Genomic DNA, 18774 nt, shown 5'->3' with positions numbered 1-18774 from the left:
CCGCCATTTTCAGAATTGCATTTGCCGTCGCCATGTCGCTAAAAGTAAGTTCCGCTTTGTTGAAACCCACCATTTTTAAACCTCGTAAATAACGAGCCATTGTTCCCATAATTTTATATATCTTAATTATATTATTTCTTTTAAATTTACTAGCACTTGCTTTTTTAAGTACCATCGTTATCAGATATTCTCGACTTCTCAATTCTTCCATGTATATTTGATTGTTCTCACCTTGTCTTCTAGACCTTTTTTCCTGTCTATTCACTGCTTCAATTCCTCTTCTTTGTTCTTCCTCGTCCTTATTTTCTTCAGAATCTGCAAGGGCCTTGGCCGTTTCTTCTTTCTTCCCGTCACTGTCCTTCTCCTTTTCTACTATTAGAGAAGACAATAAACTTGTACGTACTTCTTCATTTTTCCTTTCCTTCTTATCTCTTTTATTACCTTCCAACACAACTACTGTTTCTTCTTCCGCTCCTCTCTTCCTAGTCTTCCTATTTTCTTCAGCTACGTCTTTACTGTCCAATGGATTCCTTCGAGAATGCGTCGCAATTTCTTCTTCTTCCTTCCCCTTCTTCCGTTCAGGGGTAACAACACTTAGGCATTCTGCCTCCTCAGGGCAACCAACTTTCTCACTAGCCTTTTCCGTTGGCTTCTCTTTAACCCCAGACTCCTTCCTTTCTTCCACGACATTTACCTCCTCACTGTTGGCACTACCTGACGGTTTCTTATTCCTCTTCAGAAATTCAAAAAATTCCCTAGCCTCAACGTCCTCATCCAGAAACTCCGCTTCAAAATCCTCAGATCCCCCTTTATTTTCCACTTCTTTATCTTTACTTTTTTTAAGCCTTTCACCTTCACTTTTACTTCTCTCTTTTAATCTACCCTCCTTTTTCTTCTTACCCTTCTTTGAGTTTAAACCTGAGGCCCCTCCCTGCGGCAGGAAACTGCCGCAGGGGGATAAAACGTTTTCACTTCTTTCTATTTTATTGGGGTCCACTTACTTAAGCAAACCCCAATCCCCGATTTCGCTGATAAATCTACCCCCCAAAAGATTTTTGTATAACACACCACTCCCAAATCTCTTTTACGGAACAAACTCCCTAAAACTCTCCTCCTTCTTAAACACGTCCGATCCCAACGGTTGCCACCGTGGAACTCCTTTCTCTGGTTCTTGGGCTCTTCGCTTAACACCTTGATCACCTCTTCTGTTCTCGGAAACTGTGGCGTTTCAAATTCTTCCGTTTCTGTAACGGCTTCTACAATATTGCCAACTTCTTCCGCTGCTATGTTCCTATAAGTTTCTAGTTGCTGGGTTACCAGATCCTCCACGGCGCCCTCTATGCTAGTTTTTTCGTTACTACCAATTATTTCCATCTTCGTTTCCTCCAATCGCATACCCTCTGTGGGTTTGTTTAGAAATTCGAATAGCTCTTTAACTCCAACGTCTTCTTCCAAGAATTCGACCTCGAACACATCTGAACATTGTTCCACCTTTTTCGATCTTCTCGCTTTTCTTCTTTCTTCTAGTCCTTCACTTTCACTCTTACTTTTGCATCTAAATTTCTTTAGCGCCTCACAGCTTTTAATTCTTGGATTAATCGGTATAATTACTCCTCCCTGCGACTTCGGAACGTCGCAGGGGGGAACCACACCCTTACTCTCCTCTATTTCTCCCAAATGCTTCCGAGGTTCTTCACACAAAAAACCCCGGAAAAGATGACAGTATTTGATGACACCCCCCCGGCAGAGGCTTTAAAAGGCCACTCCACAGGAAAAAGAAAAACCCCAGCACAAAATGAAAAACTTCTATCTCAGCCAACTGGCTCTTACAGGACACGTCTGATCTCCACGGCAGCTACCGCGAGACTGGGCCCTGTCTGAGTTAGTTAGGTTTATATTTATTTTACAAACAGACTGTACTGCCCATGTGAGAACCAATCAGGTTATACTGTAGCGTCGAAACTCAAACCTTTTGTCTGAGCTCCGTGGTTCATGTAAAAGGAAAGACATTATGGTAAATAAATGCACAAATAATTAAACACAATTTTTGGGGGCATACCCCGAGGTAAAAAAGACCTTGCGGCCAAAAAAACCTCGATAAAATAGTATATTTATTGATAATCTGTTTGTATCAATGTGAGGTGTGTGTCTTATGTGTGTAGTTGGATTTGGCTGATTATTCTTCACGTAATCAGATTGGATCGTGTTTGATCGCGTGTTAAATTGTATGGAGACGCGGAGTCTCCATAGGCTGGACCGATGTGCGGCAGCTAATTATTATTGATGACGATATGTAATCGTCATGGGCTGGACCGATAGACGGCAGCTTTTTATTATTGATGACGATATGTAATCGTCATGGGCTGGACCGATAGACGGCAGCTTGTTTTTGTTATTGTGTAATCAGGGTGGTTACATGGAGCAACCGACCCTACCCAGTCGTCGTCACGACCGCGTATAGTTTGCATTGCGCCAATGTGTAATGTATAATCAGGGTGGTTACGTGGGTGGTTACCACCTACCGGGTCGTCGTCACGACCGCTATTGGTTTGTGTATGTGTTTGGGCTGTGAAATGCCGCTTTTATGATTACGTACCTTTGTAATCTGATAGAACTACGTCTTTGAACGGTAAAACTCTCCAGTTCAATGAACACTGTATAAATATGAAGAATTACACTGTGTACTGTATCCCTTTGCGAATCAGGAAGAACTGTGTAGGGCCCTCGAGCGGTACGCTCGACCGCCCTAGACCCAGCTACCCCTTCCCCACAGCGTGGGCGACGCATAGCGACGTCAATTTGTTCTTTGACGCGCACCCGTCTCAGGGCATTGCAACGGCCAAACTAGCCGCGTGAAATTTAAAGAAGATTTGGGTCTGTTTCGACCCAACATATACATATAAGGCAATATGGCGTCACAGTAACGTAGCAAATCCGCTAAAAATGTAAAAGTTTACACGCTTATAACTTTTTAACCACTGAATTCCTAAAGTTGAGACTTGCATTTTCAGATTCTACGCAAAAAACCTATCAATCAAAAAAATAAAGGTCCAAAATTTTGGGTCCGGTAAAGTAAAGTTTACCCTGTGATTACATATATCTAACGATAAGGTCAAATGGTTATGTGTATTAACGTTTGTCAGGTATAGGTTATAGTGAAAAACATGTGGAAATTGAATGCAGTTACTTTCTTACAAGATATATCTGGAAGTATGTTTAAGGTAAAAGAAATATTAAACCTTACTTTCTTCAATACATTCTTTATTCCAAATTAATGTTGAGTACAATGTATCAATAATAATAATATGATTTCTTCTTCTTTATTTTCAGCATTTATTCAGACATTCATGAGGAAATTACAAGCATAAAATTATGGAGCAGAAAAGTTGAATAGATACATTACAGATATTTTCCAGCATGGAATGAAATACTAGGACATATAACAAAAACATACTATGCAAACATACCTTACTTTCTTGCATGATATATCTGGAAATATGTTTAAGGTAAAGAAATATTAAAGCTTATTTTCTTCAATACATTCGTTATTCCAAATTAATGTTGTCCTCAAATACCGGCCTCCTTAACAGGAAAATCGTCTTCAACCAGTTGAAAATGAACAGGAATACCATGTACAGTAATGACAACATCACCCCAAGTCTGGACCGTTCCTGAGCCAATACCGGTAAGATAGTAAATTTTATCTACATTGACTGGTAAGTCAGTTTTAATTCCTTCCAATTAAATAGATTTAATTGTGAACCAGCATCCACAAGAAATCTAGCTGATTCATCCCGAAAATGCTCATGTACTAGCGAAACAACTGCTGACTGTGCTTTATAGATTAAATTATTTTCGCGGCAGATGCGGTGGATCCGGCGCGGGATATCAGAGGTTCCCTCCGTGTCGCGCCCGCTTCCGGAGGCCTTTTCGAGTTTAAAGAATTTCTTCTACTTTCAGGGATCGAAGAAACTGATGATTGCGGATTTTTTGCACAGGTGCGGTAAGTATTTCTCCTATAACATGATACATCGGTTATGACCTGCCTTACGCATTTCTAGCACCTAAGCGTGTCGCCGACTTGAATTTATGAAACGATGGTCCCGTCGCACCCGACAATCGACAGAAATATGTCCGACCTTTCCACAGGTAAAACATTTGCGATCACGCGTTTCCGCGATCATAACTTTAGAATTTACATCAGAAACGTTGGTGTTCTGCGAAGTCCGCGATGAATTTACCTGAGTCTCAATTTTCGATGCTAATTTAATTGCTACTCTTAAATCTTTAACGTCGTCTTTAGAGAGAATACTCGCGGTAACGTCGTTTCCCAATCCCCCTAAAAATGCTGTCACCGTGCTCGTCATGAGCAATTTTTTAACTCCCCCAAATTCCTCCGAATTTAAATCCTCCTTTGCCGCCTGTACCCCGCGATCTAAAATATCATTTAGCCGAAATCCGTATTCCTCGGTTGTTTCGTTTTCACGACGGCATACGGTCTTCAACTCATTTTGGGTATCGTTTAAATTAAAATTCTGAGCAAATGTGGATTTAATTAAAGCTATTAATTCCTTCACGGTTTTTGGATCGTCATCATCCACTATGTCCCTGTAAACCCGGTGTTGCATTCGGTTCCGAATGATAGCGATTAAAAGGGTTTTATCCTCAGGTTTAGCTACGGTGTCGGCAAGCCTACATTGGGCAATAAAATGATTTGGGCAATGAATGGGCAATGAATGAAACTCTTTATTACGTCATACTAGGTACGAGTAAAGGTTTTTGAGAGCTCAAGCGGTGTCGTGACCACGTCCTTAATCGCATTGTTGGAGAAGGGTTGCAATGAGTCTAGACTCGAGTTATTTGCCGGATGCCCATTCGCATCTGAAGAGGAATCTAACACGTTAGAAGGTAGTGTCCCGGGCGGAATCATTAGCGTATTATTAGCCGTACTACTAGAAGGAATTGATACGCCGCCTGTCGCACCCCAGCTCTGTATCATAGACTGGACGGGTACAAGAGATGACTCCTGCAATCGATACTCAAACCTACCAAAAGAGGAAGAAGACTCTATACTAGGAGATTCCGCTGAAACATCCTCCACAAAAACGACACTATCACCACGCAGACTATTTTGCGACTCCTTTTGGCCCTTACTAATTTCTTTAAAAACGGCGGCATCTTATCGAATTAGAAATAACGATTATAAACTAATATTCTACCATCTAATTGCTTATATTCTAGACTTACAGTTTTGTTGCAACGATCAATTAATATTCTGCAAGAAGTCACTTAAAGTTTTGTTTAACTAATCCTTCTTTTCGCAGGTGTACAGCTCCATCCGTCAGCGGACCATTGAGCAGGTTGGCCTCGGTTTATGGGAAGGTCCTTAAGTACTCTGGCTCGATGGTTGCCAGCTCAGCAACAGGTACTCCAATAAAATCCGTCCGCAGTCAGCTGCTTCAGGCTAGCCTCAACTCCGTGGGAAGTCCGCTCAGGTCTCTGGATTTTATTTCGTCCTCTCCTATATTCCAGGAATTATTCAATGATGACGTGGACGAGGTGTGTATGATTTCGGTGGATGGCTTGCACGGCAGCCGAAATCACCTGTCTCCGGCATTTACCCTTTGCTCTTGGGGAAACCGCGCCAAAACCCAAGAGGGAGAAGTTGCACGAGTTTAACTTTGTCCACTTGTATTGTAACAGTTTAATAAAAATAGTTTGTAAAATGTTCAATTAACTGTTTAATACACACCCGCAAGCTGATAAAGTAATTTAAGTGTACATAAGTCTGTCACAATCACTTTATTTAACTTTACAGTTACTTCACTGTTTTAAATTGCCTTTTCCGAGGTTATCAGCTTTTGAACTATCCCTTTTTAAATTATCACCTTTTGAAATGATCCCTTTTTAAATGTTTATCCCACCTTTTTGAACTATCCCACCGCTGTCACCAATTATGTTGCGTGTCCGTTTAGCGGAATAGGGATTTTTAGGGATCTTTAAGGCACAGGTAGGGTTATCCGTGTAGCGCTGAGGCACTCCGCTCGCAAGGCGCGGAAAGAGATTTAAACAGCTGTAGTTCACTGTCTATAATTCAACTATTTATTTAGCAATTTGAAAAATACTAAAGTTCCAAATGCGCTTTTACAAAATGAGAGTGATCCGTCGTAATTGAATGACAAAATCGATCTGATCTTTTTGCGCTTGGCGGAGGAGATCTTCGCGTGATGCCGGTCGATATCCCTTCTTTGGGATCCAGAGAAAACAGGAAACGACAAGACCCTGTACTAGCAAAAAGCAACTCTTGAGGAAATTTACGACCTCTTAGAGTGCATGAAAAGACAGGATATCGAAAAGACTTCGTAACCTTTTAAGGGGGTAGACACGGCACGTGACCTCTCCGATCGGGACGTCGATATTACAGCAGTTTTTTCGTTGGGCCCGGCGGAGCCACTTGCGTGTTTGTTACGAACTTGAAAGATTTCATTCTCAGCTAGCGTGCGCGCAACACGATTTAGGAAGGCAACAGCGCCTCAAGTATTTTTACAAACACATTCAAACGCTCATCTCGCCAGAGGCATCGCGACGATACGCCTGAAGAACGAAAGCGAAACATTGGCGCGTGTTTAGAGTGAGATGTACGGTGATCATACTATCCTTCTTTCAACTCAAATGATATAATTGTCCCGCTCCGATAAATTCTGACTGACCAAACGCGTGGATTTTACATAGCACACCGTAGCACTCCTCGCTGCTGAAAAATATATGCCTGCTCTGAAGAACCGAAGGAACGGGCAATCTGAGAATTATTTTTTAGAAGAAGTTATTAACTTTTTAAATAAATGTTTTTGTTCCGACTATCGGAGTTACAATAAATAATTTTTAACAAAAAAAAATCCGACTTCGAAATGCACTAAAAAGTATAAAATAATTTCTATTTCATTTACATCTGTATTCCACAGCTATTCATATGTCACGTGGAAAGTTCACAGGTTTTTAAATGAACAGCACTTTTAAAGGTTTGGCACTTTATTTTTATAATATGATTTCGACTGACTCCGCTTAAGTCCGGTAAGGTCTTTTATAATGTCGCTAGTGGTGGAGAAGGGGCCGATGATTGTCAAGGTGGGATGTCCGTTGAGAACGCGTCTTATCGAATACTTAAGTAGGTGGTCGTAATATGATGTTTAGGTGTCCGGTCGTGAGGACTTCGATTGTTCGAATATCGATCGCTTAGGCGGGTGGCCGTAACATGTTTGTCCGAACGTGGGAAGAATTCGATTAATGTACGTTTTAGGCGGCTGGTCGTAACACTTCCCCCTCTTTAGACTTGTTTTGGTCTCACAAAACGTACAATTTTCCGGGCTGGTTGAATATGAACGATGTTTTCTTCTAGTGCAGGTAGCAAATCTTTGGTTGATGACCTGGTACCTTCGTCATAGATTGACGCTGATGTTGTTGGTGGGAGTGTAGTATTTTGTTGTTCTTGATTTGCAGTCGCAGTGGGACAACAGATATTAAAAATAAATGTGGATGGTATACATCGAGAAAGTAGTTTACATTTGTATAATGTATAAATTGTGATTACGGCTATAGATATGTATCCCATAATTTGTAATACAGAGTATGCTATTTCTTTTAGGTTTTTGATTCGGTGTTCGATTTGAATTTGATCTATTTGGTTGTTGATCTGTCCTAAAGTTGTTCGGTATTGGTTGAAATTTGGAGTAACCTTTGGAGTAAAATCAATGTTTTTTTCTAATAGTTTTAGATCACTTTGTGAAATGTTGAAAGAGAACTCTTTGAATTAGTTTCATAAGTAACTTCTTGGGTGGTGCCTCCAATTTTCATTACATTGTTTTCATAGGTTATTATACAAGGTTCATCGCTTTTAATTAAACTAGGGGTTTGTATAGTTCGTGTTTCATGTCTATCGCAGAGAATGTCTAGTGTTAATGGTTTATTTGGTATTAATATATAAACATTTGGTTGTTCAAGAGGTATAAATGTAGCGTCTATAATTTTGACAATCTTGTGTTCCTAATTTACTATGCGTGGGTTGATTAAGTTTACAAAGATGAACTAAAGGCGTCCTTTTACAGAATTTTTGAATATATCTATAGTCAGTAGGAATATATTGTTCTTGCGTAGTAAATATAATTTCATGTTCGATTACTGGAGCCACAAAAATTTTGTCTCTCTTTGAGGGAATTGGATAAATTTTAGTGACTTTCCACTCTGTATCATCCAAAATAGGAGTTATTATTGTATATACAATTTTTCCATTGTTGATCCAAAGTTTTAAATTACTAATATCAAGTAGGGTTTGAAAATTTTCGAGAGTTGGTTGAATATGATTATAAAGAAAGTGGGTTTTAATGATTTTATCAAATGTTTCCAAAAATTGTTGTGGCTTTACAACCTGTGGATTGATTATTCCTTGTTTACCTAGTATAATCGTGTTGATTAGTTCATCGAGATTTACATATAGTTCGGAAAGAACAAATTCTGTGTGTATAATTAAAGAGCTGATTATTTCTTCGTTTTGTACATTGTCTTGGAGTTCGCTAAGTTTTACTTGAATTTGATGGATAGATTGAATATGAGAATCGTCTAATACTTGTTTAATAAGGGCTGATTGATTAGAAACGATGATTTTTAATTTGTTATTCGAGGTCAAATAGTTTGTCCATGTTTTCGTTAATTATCGTAAGTCGTTTCATCTAGAGTACCGAAAAGAGATTTGGATACTGAACCAACTATATTTAATAACCACGTTTATGAATAATTCTTAATGTTAATTTCAATTGAGCAATCATTTTTTTTATTGTTACGAGTTCCTTTACTAAGTTTTGAATTTCTGTTTTGTACGCGCATTTATTACAATGTTTTGATAGACCTTCTAATGATTCTGCAATAACTTCGGGTTGTTTTAGTAGGTAGTGTGGATTAATAATAATAGATATAGATACTTGATTAGTATATAAGTAACAATTATCGATATGTTCTAAAAATACTGTCGAATTATTTAAAGGTTCAATATGTAATTTACAGTGGATTGTTCCGATGAAGTAGAACAAGAGGGTAAGGGTTGTCGGCCTGAAATAAAAAGTTTTAATCGATTACCATGTACCTTTAATTGTCGATTCTCCGACGGAAAATAAATAGTATACGTTGGAGGAGAGGCCTGTATTATTTCTGCAGGTCCTAACCATTCATGATCGAGTTTATTTCGTTTATGATCGTTATGTAGAAGAACTCGATCATCTATTTTGAATATAGTCTGTAATTTTATAATTTTTCTGTCTTGATCCCGTTTATAGCGAGCTTTGTTTTTATTGAGTGTTTTTATTGCCTCAGAAATGTACGTGTCGTGTCGTCTCTTCCAAAGTTTAAATAACTGTTCTTTTGTCATCGAAGGAGTTGCGGAAATTGTTGAGGGTAGATTAGCTTTGTGTCCGAATGTTAGTTCAAAGGGTGTATAACCTGTCGATTCGTGAACTGAGGTATTATAACCCATACAAATAAGTTTAAGATTTTCGTCCCAATCGTTTTGTCTTTCAGCTGTACATGTACGAATTAAGTCTTTTATCGTTGCGTGTGTTCTTTCAAGGAAACCGTTAGATTGTGGATGGAAGGAGGTCGTTTTAACATGTTGGATTTTAAATGCCTGTTCAAACGTTTCCATAAGCTTACAAACAAAATTCGTTCCTTGATCAGTTAAAATTTGTCTAGGTGCAGAAAATATGTATACATAATGATCCAATAACTCTGGGATAATTGTAGTGGCTTGCTGATTTTTGAGGGGAACGAGGACAAGGTATTTTGTTAATTGATCTTGGATTGATAGGATAAATTGATTTCCTCTTTTTGTTTTTGTTAATGGGCCGAAAATATCCATGGCGATTTTAGTATTAGGTTCTATAGGTGTATCGGTTATGATAGCTTCTTCCCTTTGCCTAATTCTAACTAGTTTTTCATGTTGACAGGTTTCGCAATTTTTTATAAATTCTGTAACGTCTGCTTCTAAGTTAGGCCAGTGAAATTGTTCTTGAATTCGTTTTACAGTACGATTAATACCTAAGTGTCCTACTATTTCATTGTGATTTTCCTTCAGGATTGTTTCTTTTTCTTCCAGGGTGTAATCCCGCGGAGGTTCTGAACCGAATATAATTTTTACGTTTCTAAATTTTGTACTAAGAAATCGTATCATCATTTGAATGTAAACCTTTTCTAGTCGTGTTATTTTCTCGTCTCCTATTCCTATTGGGAAAGTAGTTTTGTGTCTATTGTCGTTAATTAGTTCTGCTAATTTATTTATCCATGTTTGTTCGTCGTAGTCACCTAGTAATTCCTTTGTTAGTTGGTAGAAGTGTGGTCGATTAATTTTTTGTGTTAGTGGTGCAGGTGTTATGTCTATTTTCCAATTTTCATATTCATTAAAATAGTCAGGATTTGGGGAAAATTCAGTTGGGACTTCTTCCGTTTCTTCTGGAGATGATATAGGAAGGTTGGATTCTTGTGAGGTGATAGGGTACAGCCGTGAAAGAGCATCTGCGGCGGTATTTTCTTTACCTTTTTTGTATTCTATGTCATAATCATACTCTTCGAGTCTCAATCGCCATCTCATGAGTCTAGAAGAGGGATCTTTTACATCCTTTAACCATTTTAGCGCTTGGTGATCAGTCTGAATTATGAATTTTCTTCCTAATAGGTATTGTCTAAGTCTTTTGGTGGCCCAAACTATTGCAAGTAGCTCTTTCTCGCTTGTACTGTAATTCTTTTCAGGAGAATTTAGTGTTCTGGAGATGTAACAACAAGGATGACCATCTTGGGAGAGAATTGTTCCTAATCCTTCATTTGACGCGTCTGTCGTTAGAGTGAATGTTTTATTAAAATCGGGGTATTGTAGTACTGGGGCTTCGCAAAGCCTTTGTTTTAGTGTGTCAAAAGCGAGTTGTTGTTTGTCTGTCCAATGGAATGGGACGTCTTTTTTTACTAAGTCTGTTAGTGGTTTTGCAATTTTTGAAAAGTTACGGATAAATTTTCTATAGTATCCGGCTAGTCCAAGAAAAGATTTTATATTTGTAGAATCTCTAGGTTGTTTGAAGTCTTTTATTGCTTCTAGTTTTTTTGGATTTGGTTTAACTCCTTCCGCAGTTACTACATGACCTAAATATTCTAGTTCCGGTTTGAGGAATTCACATTTGTCGGGTTGGATTTTAAGTTTAAGATCTCTAAGCCTTTGGAATACGATTGCTAAATTCTGATTATGTTCTTGTATCGTCGACCCGAAGATGATAATATCGTCTAAGTAAACAAAACAATGTTTTCCTATTAAACCGCGAAGCGCCGTGTCCATCATTCTTTGGAACGTTGCTGGAGCATTTTTGAGACCGAATGGCATTCTATTGTAATGGAAATGTCCTTGTGGTGTAAAAAAAGCTGTATACTTTTTAGAATTGTTGTTCATAGGGATCTGATGGAATCCTGAAGAAAGATCTAACGCGCTAAAAAATTTTGCTTTGCCTAGGTGGTCCAGAATTTCATCTATATTAGGTAATGGGTACGCGTCTTGGTCTGGCAATTCATTGAGTTTACGGAAGTCGATTACTATCCTCCATTTACATTTACCTGAAGCATCCAATTTCTTCGGAACTACCCAAACCGGCGCGTTATAAGGAGAGTCTGATGGTTCAATGATTTTTTTAACTAGCATATCATTAATTTGTCGTTCGATTTCTTGCTTATGGCATTCAGGTGGTCTATAACTTTTTATATTAATAGGTTTTTCGGATTTTAACGTAATAGCGTGTTCCGTAAGGGATGTACAAGGAAGTAAGTCAGTTTCTAAATTAAAAACGTCAAGATAGTTAATAAGGATTTTCTCTAAAGGGTCTCGTAAACTTGGATCAATATGTTTAGTTCTAATAATTTTTGCAAATTTGTTAATTTGATCGATTTTATCATCTGGTTCTATTTCGTTTGTAATCTGATGGTCTTGCTTACCAGTGTTGATGTAGCATATTTGAACAGGTTTTCCGTCTAGATATTGTGTTCGTTTTGTTGTTTTTCCCGGAGACAGTGTGTGAGGAGTAGTTTTCTGAAACGGTATAATTTTGTCGTTAATTTTTAATGATTCGTTATTGATTTCGTATTTATATTTTTCTAAGAATGGTAGGCCCATTATGCCGTCTTCTATTAAAGGAAATGAATCAGGGACTATGTGAAAGGTATGAGGTATTTGTTGTATCTGAATTATAGTCGTCTCGTGAGTAGTATGTTTGTCATTACCCATAAAGAATGTTTTGCTTTCTGTCGGCTCTATTCTTTCAGCTACTGATCGCTTGAGGATGTTGATTCCTGCTCCTGTGTCCACGAGTAGTCTTCCGATTCTCGACATTCCTGGAACTCTGCAGCAAATTTGTAGTAATTTTCCGGTGGTGCAGTTGATTCGGATGTTGTTTCTGTCACTTTGTTCTCTTGAGAATTGAGGTTGTTCACTCTTGGTGGTGGAATTTTTCCCTGGTTGGCCACTTGAAAATTTCGCGCGTAGCACTTGTCACTGGTGTGTCCTAATCTTCCGCACTTTGTACACTTCAAAGGTATCGAATGGTTTGGTCGATCACTCGGTGTATTTGGGCGTTGCCCTTGTTGTTTAGGTGGAGGAATTCTGGATGGCACTTGTCGACGCTCCATGGCACGATTCGCGTCGCGAGTCCACAGTTCCATGTCGGCTGCCATTGTTTGTGCCTCTATTAATAATTTCGGTTTACTTGGTATTACGAGCATGCCTATGTCCCTGCGGAGATTGAGCACATATGTTCGAGTAGCTTCTGTTTCTTCTTCTTCTATAGCTATCCTTCTTGAAATTGGATTTTGGTGTTTATTTTGAACGGCGTAAATTAATTCATTGAGTTGTTGTCTAAATCGTAGGTTATAAGACTGTACTGTTTCCGTTGCTCCTTGCCGTATTTGTTGTAACTTATTACGGCAACTACTAACAGTATTAGGTATTGAAACGTTCTGACGGAGTACTTCATAAAGTTCTTCATACGTTTCAATTGACGTGTATCGAATACTTCTTTTTGCGTTTTCCGTAATTTTTTCGATCAGAATTAATTTTAGTAATAATGTTTTCTCAGAACAATTACTCCTGGCATACCTGACTGATTTGATAAAATCTTCAACTCCTACATCATCTCGTCCTCGTAAGGTCTCGATGGTTCGAATGGCGTAAACTGCTTTCATCAGTTCGTTTGGCCTGATTGTTGAATTTTGGGGTGGTTGACGGGCCGTATGCATTTCATCTTCTTGTTGATTATCTTGATCTCCGCCGCTACGTCTGGTGATAGTAGACGCATCTTCAGTGAGGGTGACCAGTTTCAGCTGCTCTGCAATATTTTGGATTTCTTTTGCACGGTTTTGGTTTTCTTCTCCTAGAGTTGTCAATTGTTGATTGATTCCTTCTTCCATCCGTTGCATCCTGTCCAAGAGTTGCCGTAGCATGTTCTCTTGTGCAGCAGGTCCGGAGGCAGTCATTATTGAAGATATTGAGGACTCAGAGGATAAGGAGGATGAGTCTTGAGAGGAAATGCTGGGTGGTTTTAATCGGTAATGTTCAAACGCCAGCTTTTACCTTAGGTTCGTTGGATCCTTACGTATCACGACAGAGTGGCACTCGTAGTCCCTTCGTCCGGAGTTCCGTAGAAAGCCCCCTTTGGAAGTTTCTCTTCGTGATGTTGAATGGATCCTGGCAGGATCGCCAAAATGTCACGTGGAAAGTTCACAGGTTTTTAAATGAACAGCACTTTTAAAGGTTTGGCACTTTATTTTTATAATATGATTTCGACTGACTCCGCTTATGTCCGGTAAGGTCTTTTATAATGTCGCTAGTGGTGGAGAAGGGGCCGATGATTGACAAGGTGGGATGTCCGTGAGAACGCGTCTTATCGAATACTTAAGTAGGTGGTCGTAATATGATGTTTAGGTGTCCGGTCGTGAGGACTTCGATTGTTCGAATATCGATCGCTTAGGCGGGTGGCCGTAACATGTTTGTCCGAACGTGGGAAGAATTCGATTAATGTACGTTTTAGGCGGCTGGTCGTAACACATACAATCTACTTAATCGTTAAATAGGATACTAAATATATTTCAAAGTTTTCGGAGGCGGCGCAAAATTAAAAACTTTTCCTCTACTAGGAAGATCCTAGTTCAGGTGTCGGCAACTAGTGACAAATGACCCAATTGATAATTTCAAGTAAACAATATTCAACGGAAATCAACAAACCCATTGCGAATTAACTATACTGCAGTTCACGAGTGACCGCACTTAACTCGCGCAGCTAGTGACCTACTGAGGTCTAAGGAGATTTTTAATAGTGCGTGTGATTCCCCTTTACAGCTTGCTTCTTACTCTGCGTTCACATCAGTTTTATTGCGACAAATAATAGGAATTTCATTGTATCGTGAAACTTTAAAATATCATCACCGGTTATCAGTTATCGTACGTCATATATTTCTGCCCACCATTTATATGATCACAAAGTATAATAAGAAGCAAGCTGGAGAGGGGAATAACACACGTTATTAAAAATCTCTCTAGACCTGGTGAGCGGCGCGAGTTAAGTATGGTCTCTCGTGAACTGCAGTATAGTGCATGTACATCAGGAGTGCTGCCAATTTCTGATACAATGGTTGCAATTACAAATGTTTTCAGCCGGACCTATAATATTTCTCTTACGACTTATTAATTACCAAGTTTGCCATACCACAATCAAATCGTTATTGGCAGCACCGTTTGTTCGGGTATTTTTAATTTTGCTCCGCCTCCGAAAACTTTGAAATATATTTAGTATCCTATTTAACGATTAAGTAGATTGTATGAATAGCTGTGGAATACAGATGTAAATGAAATAGAAATTATTTTATACTTTTTAGTGCATTTCGAAGTCGGATTTTTTTTTGTTAAAAATTATTTTATTTCACACTTTTTAGTGGAACGAGCAGTATTCGAAGTTTACTTGCAGGGACAAGTTTGAAAAATCGCGATCGGTATATTCCTTGGAGGATAACCCTAAAGAATAGGCTTTTTATTATAATAACAATAGTTATTAACAATAAGAAGTTACATAAATTTTGGGAAATCGGATCATCGCTGAATGATCTACGAAATGTGAAAATTTTCATCGCAATCGGTGCATTCCTTGAACCAGAACGTATTTTGCAATAATGAAAACCGTTCGAAATAAAAAAATGCGAAATGTTTTTATAATGGGACCAATCAGAAGACATATCCTACAAGACGCAAAAGATTTCATTCCGCTTGGTCCATCCGTCTCGGAGTAATCAGCGAACGCACATTTAGAAAAAAAAGTCGTTAGGAATAAAAAAATGCAAAATATTTTTTTTACGGGACCAATGGGGAATTGTACTGTACAAGATGCAAAAAGTTTCATTCCGATTGGTCCATCCGTCTCAGAATAATCGGTGAACATACACCGCACGTACATGAAATAGTACGTTTTTTGCAATAAAAACCGTTCGGAATGAAAAAATATAGAATGTTTTTTTAACGGGACCAATCGGGGGACATACTTTAGAAGATGCAAAAGGTTTCGTTCCAATCGGTCACTCCGTCTCGGAATAATCGGCGAACAAAGGCAGAAAAAATAACAATAGTTTTTCACGAATATCTCGAAAACTAAAGGTTTCCGTTAATTATGCATAATGAAAAAGTTGTTCAGAATCATGCCCCCGACAATATATTAAAGGATCATTGAAGTCATTCTATGTTGAGATTAGAAACTTCCCGTTTTTTTGCAATAAAAACCGTTCGGAATAAAAAAATTCGAAATGTTTTTATAACAGGACCAATTGGAAGACATACTCTACTAGATGCAAAAGGTTTCGTTCCGATTGGTCCATCCGTCTCGGCGTAATCGGTGAACAAAGCCAGAAAAAAAAATATATATATATACTGATCGAATTGTACCGCCTGTAAAAAAACCCCAGTCAAAAGTGGGGAAAAGTCCCAGCAAACAAATTATACTAAATGAATATATACATAAAAAGATACAAACAAATAACATAGTCTAAAACATGAAATAAAATTAGAAATTAAATACTAGCATGCACTTGCATAATCATTCAAACTGTAATATAAATTCGCACAATCGAGAGCTCTCTTACCAATCGTATCGGTCCTTACCAAAAAAATCACAAACCCTGATCACAGGAAGCGTCCCGGCAAAGAGGACAAAGTGGCCGTAAAAACGCACCACTACAGTAAAACCTGGATAAATGCAACCAAGATTGGGACCCAGTGGTTGCATTTATCCAAGCGAGGTGTCGAATCTCGGGTTACACGCGACGACCAGCCAAGCGTGAACGTAGAAAGGGACAGACAGTGGCGGAAAGAGAGAGGTACAATGATCAAAGAAAGAGCCGAAACTTATCGGTGTGACTAATACTAATTGAAGTATAAAACTTTTTTATTTTTGACTTTTTTTATTGAAACTCTTACTAACGCATTGGTGAAATTTTTCTGATTAAGATGATACTAAACACGATATAGTTTGAATGAGGCGAGGTTTGTTATCGGGCGCTGTGAAAAATCGAGGCGGACGGCAGTCAAATCTTAGCGAAAAGGGACAATCTCAACATTCAGAATGAGAGAAGGACAGCATGACTGCAGTGCGTCTCACTCAGCGTTCGGGCGTTGTTGCCTTCTTCGCTTGCCTTCGCAGCACAGTTCGAGTGACGTAATCAAGCTAACGCTTGATTCTGACTACGATTCCAAATCGGCAGCCTGTAGCGGATTCGTTAGCTTTGTGGTTCTCGTAAGAAAACTAGTCTTTGTATATATTGTAACGTATATATTTTATTTCGTATTGTGACTGGCTGAACACACGTTTTTTGGTCTAGCCGTTAGGACGTTTTTCTTATATTTCTTCGAATACATACATCTGAGATAAGCAACCGCGTGTATATCGTGCTGAGCTGCTGCCAACCTGACAACTCTATATAGGTGGGAGAGTGCCGCCACAAGCCTTTCTGCTTAGACGCCATCTTATAACTACTAGCTGAACTAAATTTGTCACGTGACTTGCTCTGTAGTATCCAGATAATGTCGGAACTCGTCTTTGGGAATGCTTTTACGGGAATCGGTTATTCGTCCTTATATGAGAAGATCTTGAGCTGAATAAGGGCTCATTCGAAAGAGGAAGGGTCAATGAAGGGGGCTCAACAAATCGTTTTAGTCACAAATAGTTACCTAAAATATACTTGGATTCAGTGGGCGTATTTTCTCGATTTTTCCTCTACTTTGGACACTCATATTATTAGATATCAACACAATCTCGTTAAACCATCGGTTGAGCCCCTGCACTGGACCTTCCTCTTTCGAATGGGCCCTCTCCCAGCCCTAAGTTTTCTCATATAAGGACAAATAACCGATTTCCGTAAACCCATTAATAGGCCCATTTTTGCCGGTAATGTCACCTCGCTGCATTACTCGTGTCTACCCCCTTAAACGATCACTTTCAAGAGCATAGGAAGTAAAAACAAAATATATGCGCAAAAATATATATAATATATAAAAAACGAGGAGGGGAAGATAGAGATGGAGAGGAAAATGAGGGAATTAGTAATAAGAGTAGACAAAAAGGAGAGGGTAGAGAGAAGAAGAAATATTATAGTAAAAGGAGTGAAGGTGGATGGAAAGGAGGATAAAAAAGTCATAGAAGAGATATGGGAGAAAATAGGGGTGAAAGAAAGAATAGAAGAAGTAAAAAGGGTGGGCAGGTGAATAGAGAAGGAAGAATAGAGGGGAAGAGGAAAGTAATGATGGCAAAGAGGGAATTAAAAGGGAGACACGAAAGAATAGAAGATGATCTGACTACGGAGGAGAGAAGGGCGAGATGGAAGATAGAGCGGGAAGCTGAAAGGGAGAGGAGGGAGGGAAAGAGAGTACAAATAGGATATATGAGGATGTGGGTAAACAATAGAGTGAGAAGATGGGATGAAATAGAAGAGAAATGGATAGAGGATCAGGGAAACGAGTAAAGAGGGGTACAAAACAGAGAGGAGAAGAAGAGGAGTGTTTGAAAAGAAGGGTAGAAGGAAGGATAGGAGAGGATAGGGGCTTGTACAAGGTGGCTTTTTGGAATGTGGCTGGTTTGAAGAATAAAGACAGGGGGTTTTGGGAGGGAATCAGAGAATGGGATGTAGTGATTATATGTGAAACGTGGATGGGCAGAAGGGAATGGGAGATAGTGAAAGGAAGGGCGACGAAAGGGTATGTTTGGGAAGTACAATATGCAGAAAGGAAAGGAAAAAAGGGAAGAGCGATGGGAGGGATGATCATTGGAGTGAAGGAAGGAATTAGAATGGAGAAGGATGAAAAGGAGGGGGAGGAAGAGGGAATAGTAGCACGAAAAGTATGGCTAGGGAAGGATGTATGGAAAATAATAGGAGTGTATGTGAATAAAGATCTGGAGAGGAAGATAGGAAGACTGAGGGTATGGATGGAGGAAAAGGAGAGGGGGGTAAGGGTCATAGTAGGTGGAGATTTTAATGCTAGGACGGGTAGACAAGGAGGTAGAATACAAGAAGAGGGAGAAAGAGAAGAAGAGTTTAGAAGATCGAAGGATAAGAAAGAGAATGGAGAGGGAAAGAGATTGTGTGATTTTTTGGGAGAGTTGGGGTGGCAGATAATGAATGGGGACATAAAAGGCGATGAAGAAGGAGAATTTACGTACACAGGAAACGGGG

General features: G+C 39.0%; 2 protein-coding genes across 3 annotated transcripts; one reads left to right on the top strand and one right to left on the bottom strand.

Annotated features, from left to right (window-relative positions):
• Positions 1–3363: 3363 nt before the first annotated feature.
• On the top strand, positions 3364–5730 carry LOC114881643. 2 transcript variants are annotated; one of them, XM_029198482.2, is made up of 5 exons: positions 3364–3506; positions 3591–3685; positions 3865–3998; positions 5325–5425; positions 5533–5730. In XM_029198482.2, the coding sequence occupies exons 2-5, from the start codon at positions 3641–3643 to the stop codon at positions 5544–5546; spliced, it is 294 nt and encodes a 97-aa protein (XP_029054315.1). In that variant the 5' UTR covers positions 3364–3506; positions 3591–3640; the 3' UTR covers positions 5547–5730. The 2 variants fall into 2 exon arrangements, with proteins under 2 accessions (XP_029054315.1, XP_029054314.1); XM_029198481.2 differs by having other exon boundaries at positions 5325–5730.
• Positions 5731–11664: 5934 nt separating this feature from the next.
• On the bottom strand, positions 11665–13230 carry LOC123988032. The gene is made up of 2 exons (XM_046286662.1): positions 12295–13230; positions 11665–12103 (listed from the first exon to the last, which is right to left on the bottom strand). Exon 1 carries the CDS (start codon positions 12790–12792, stop codon positions 12337–12339), a length of 456 nt encoding a protein of 151 aa, XP_046142618.1. The 5' UTR covers positions 12793–13230; the 3' UTR covers positions 11665–12103; positions 12295–12336.
• Positions 13231–18774: the final 5544 nt, after the last annotated feature.

The sequence above is a fragment of the Osmia bicornis genome, chromosome 8 (assembly GCF_907164935.1).
Source record: "Osmia bicornis bicornis chromosome 8, iOsmBic2.1, whole genome shotgun sequence".
Classification (NCBI taxonomy): Eukaryota; Metazoa; Arthropoda; class Insecta; order Hymenoptera; family Megachilidae; genus Osmia; species Osmia bicornis.
The sequence above is the reverse complement of the archived record's forward strand: the minus strand, read 5'-3'. Positions and strand labels throughout refer to the sequence as shown.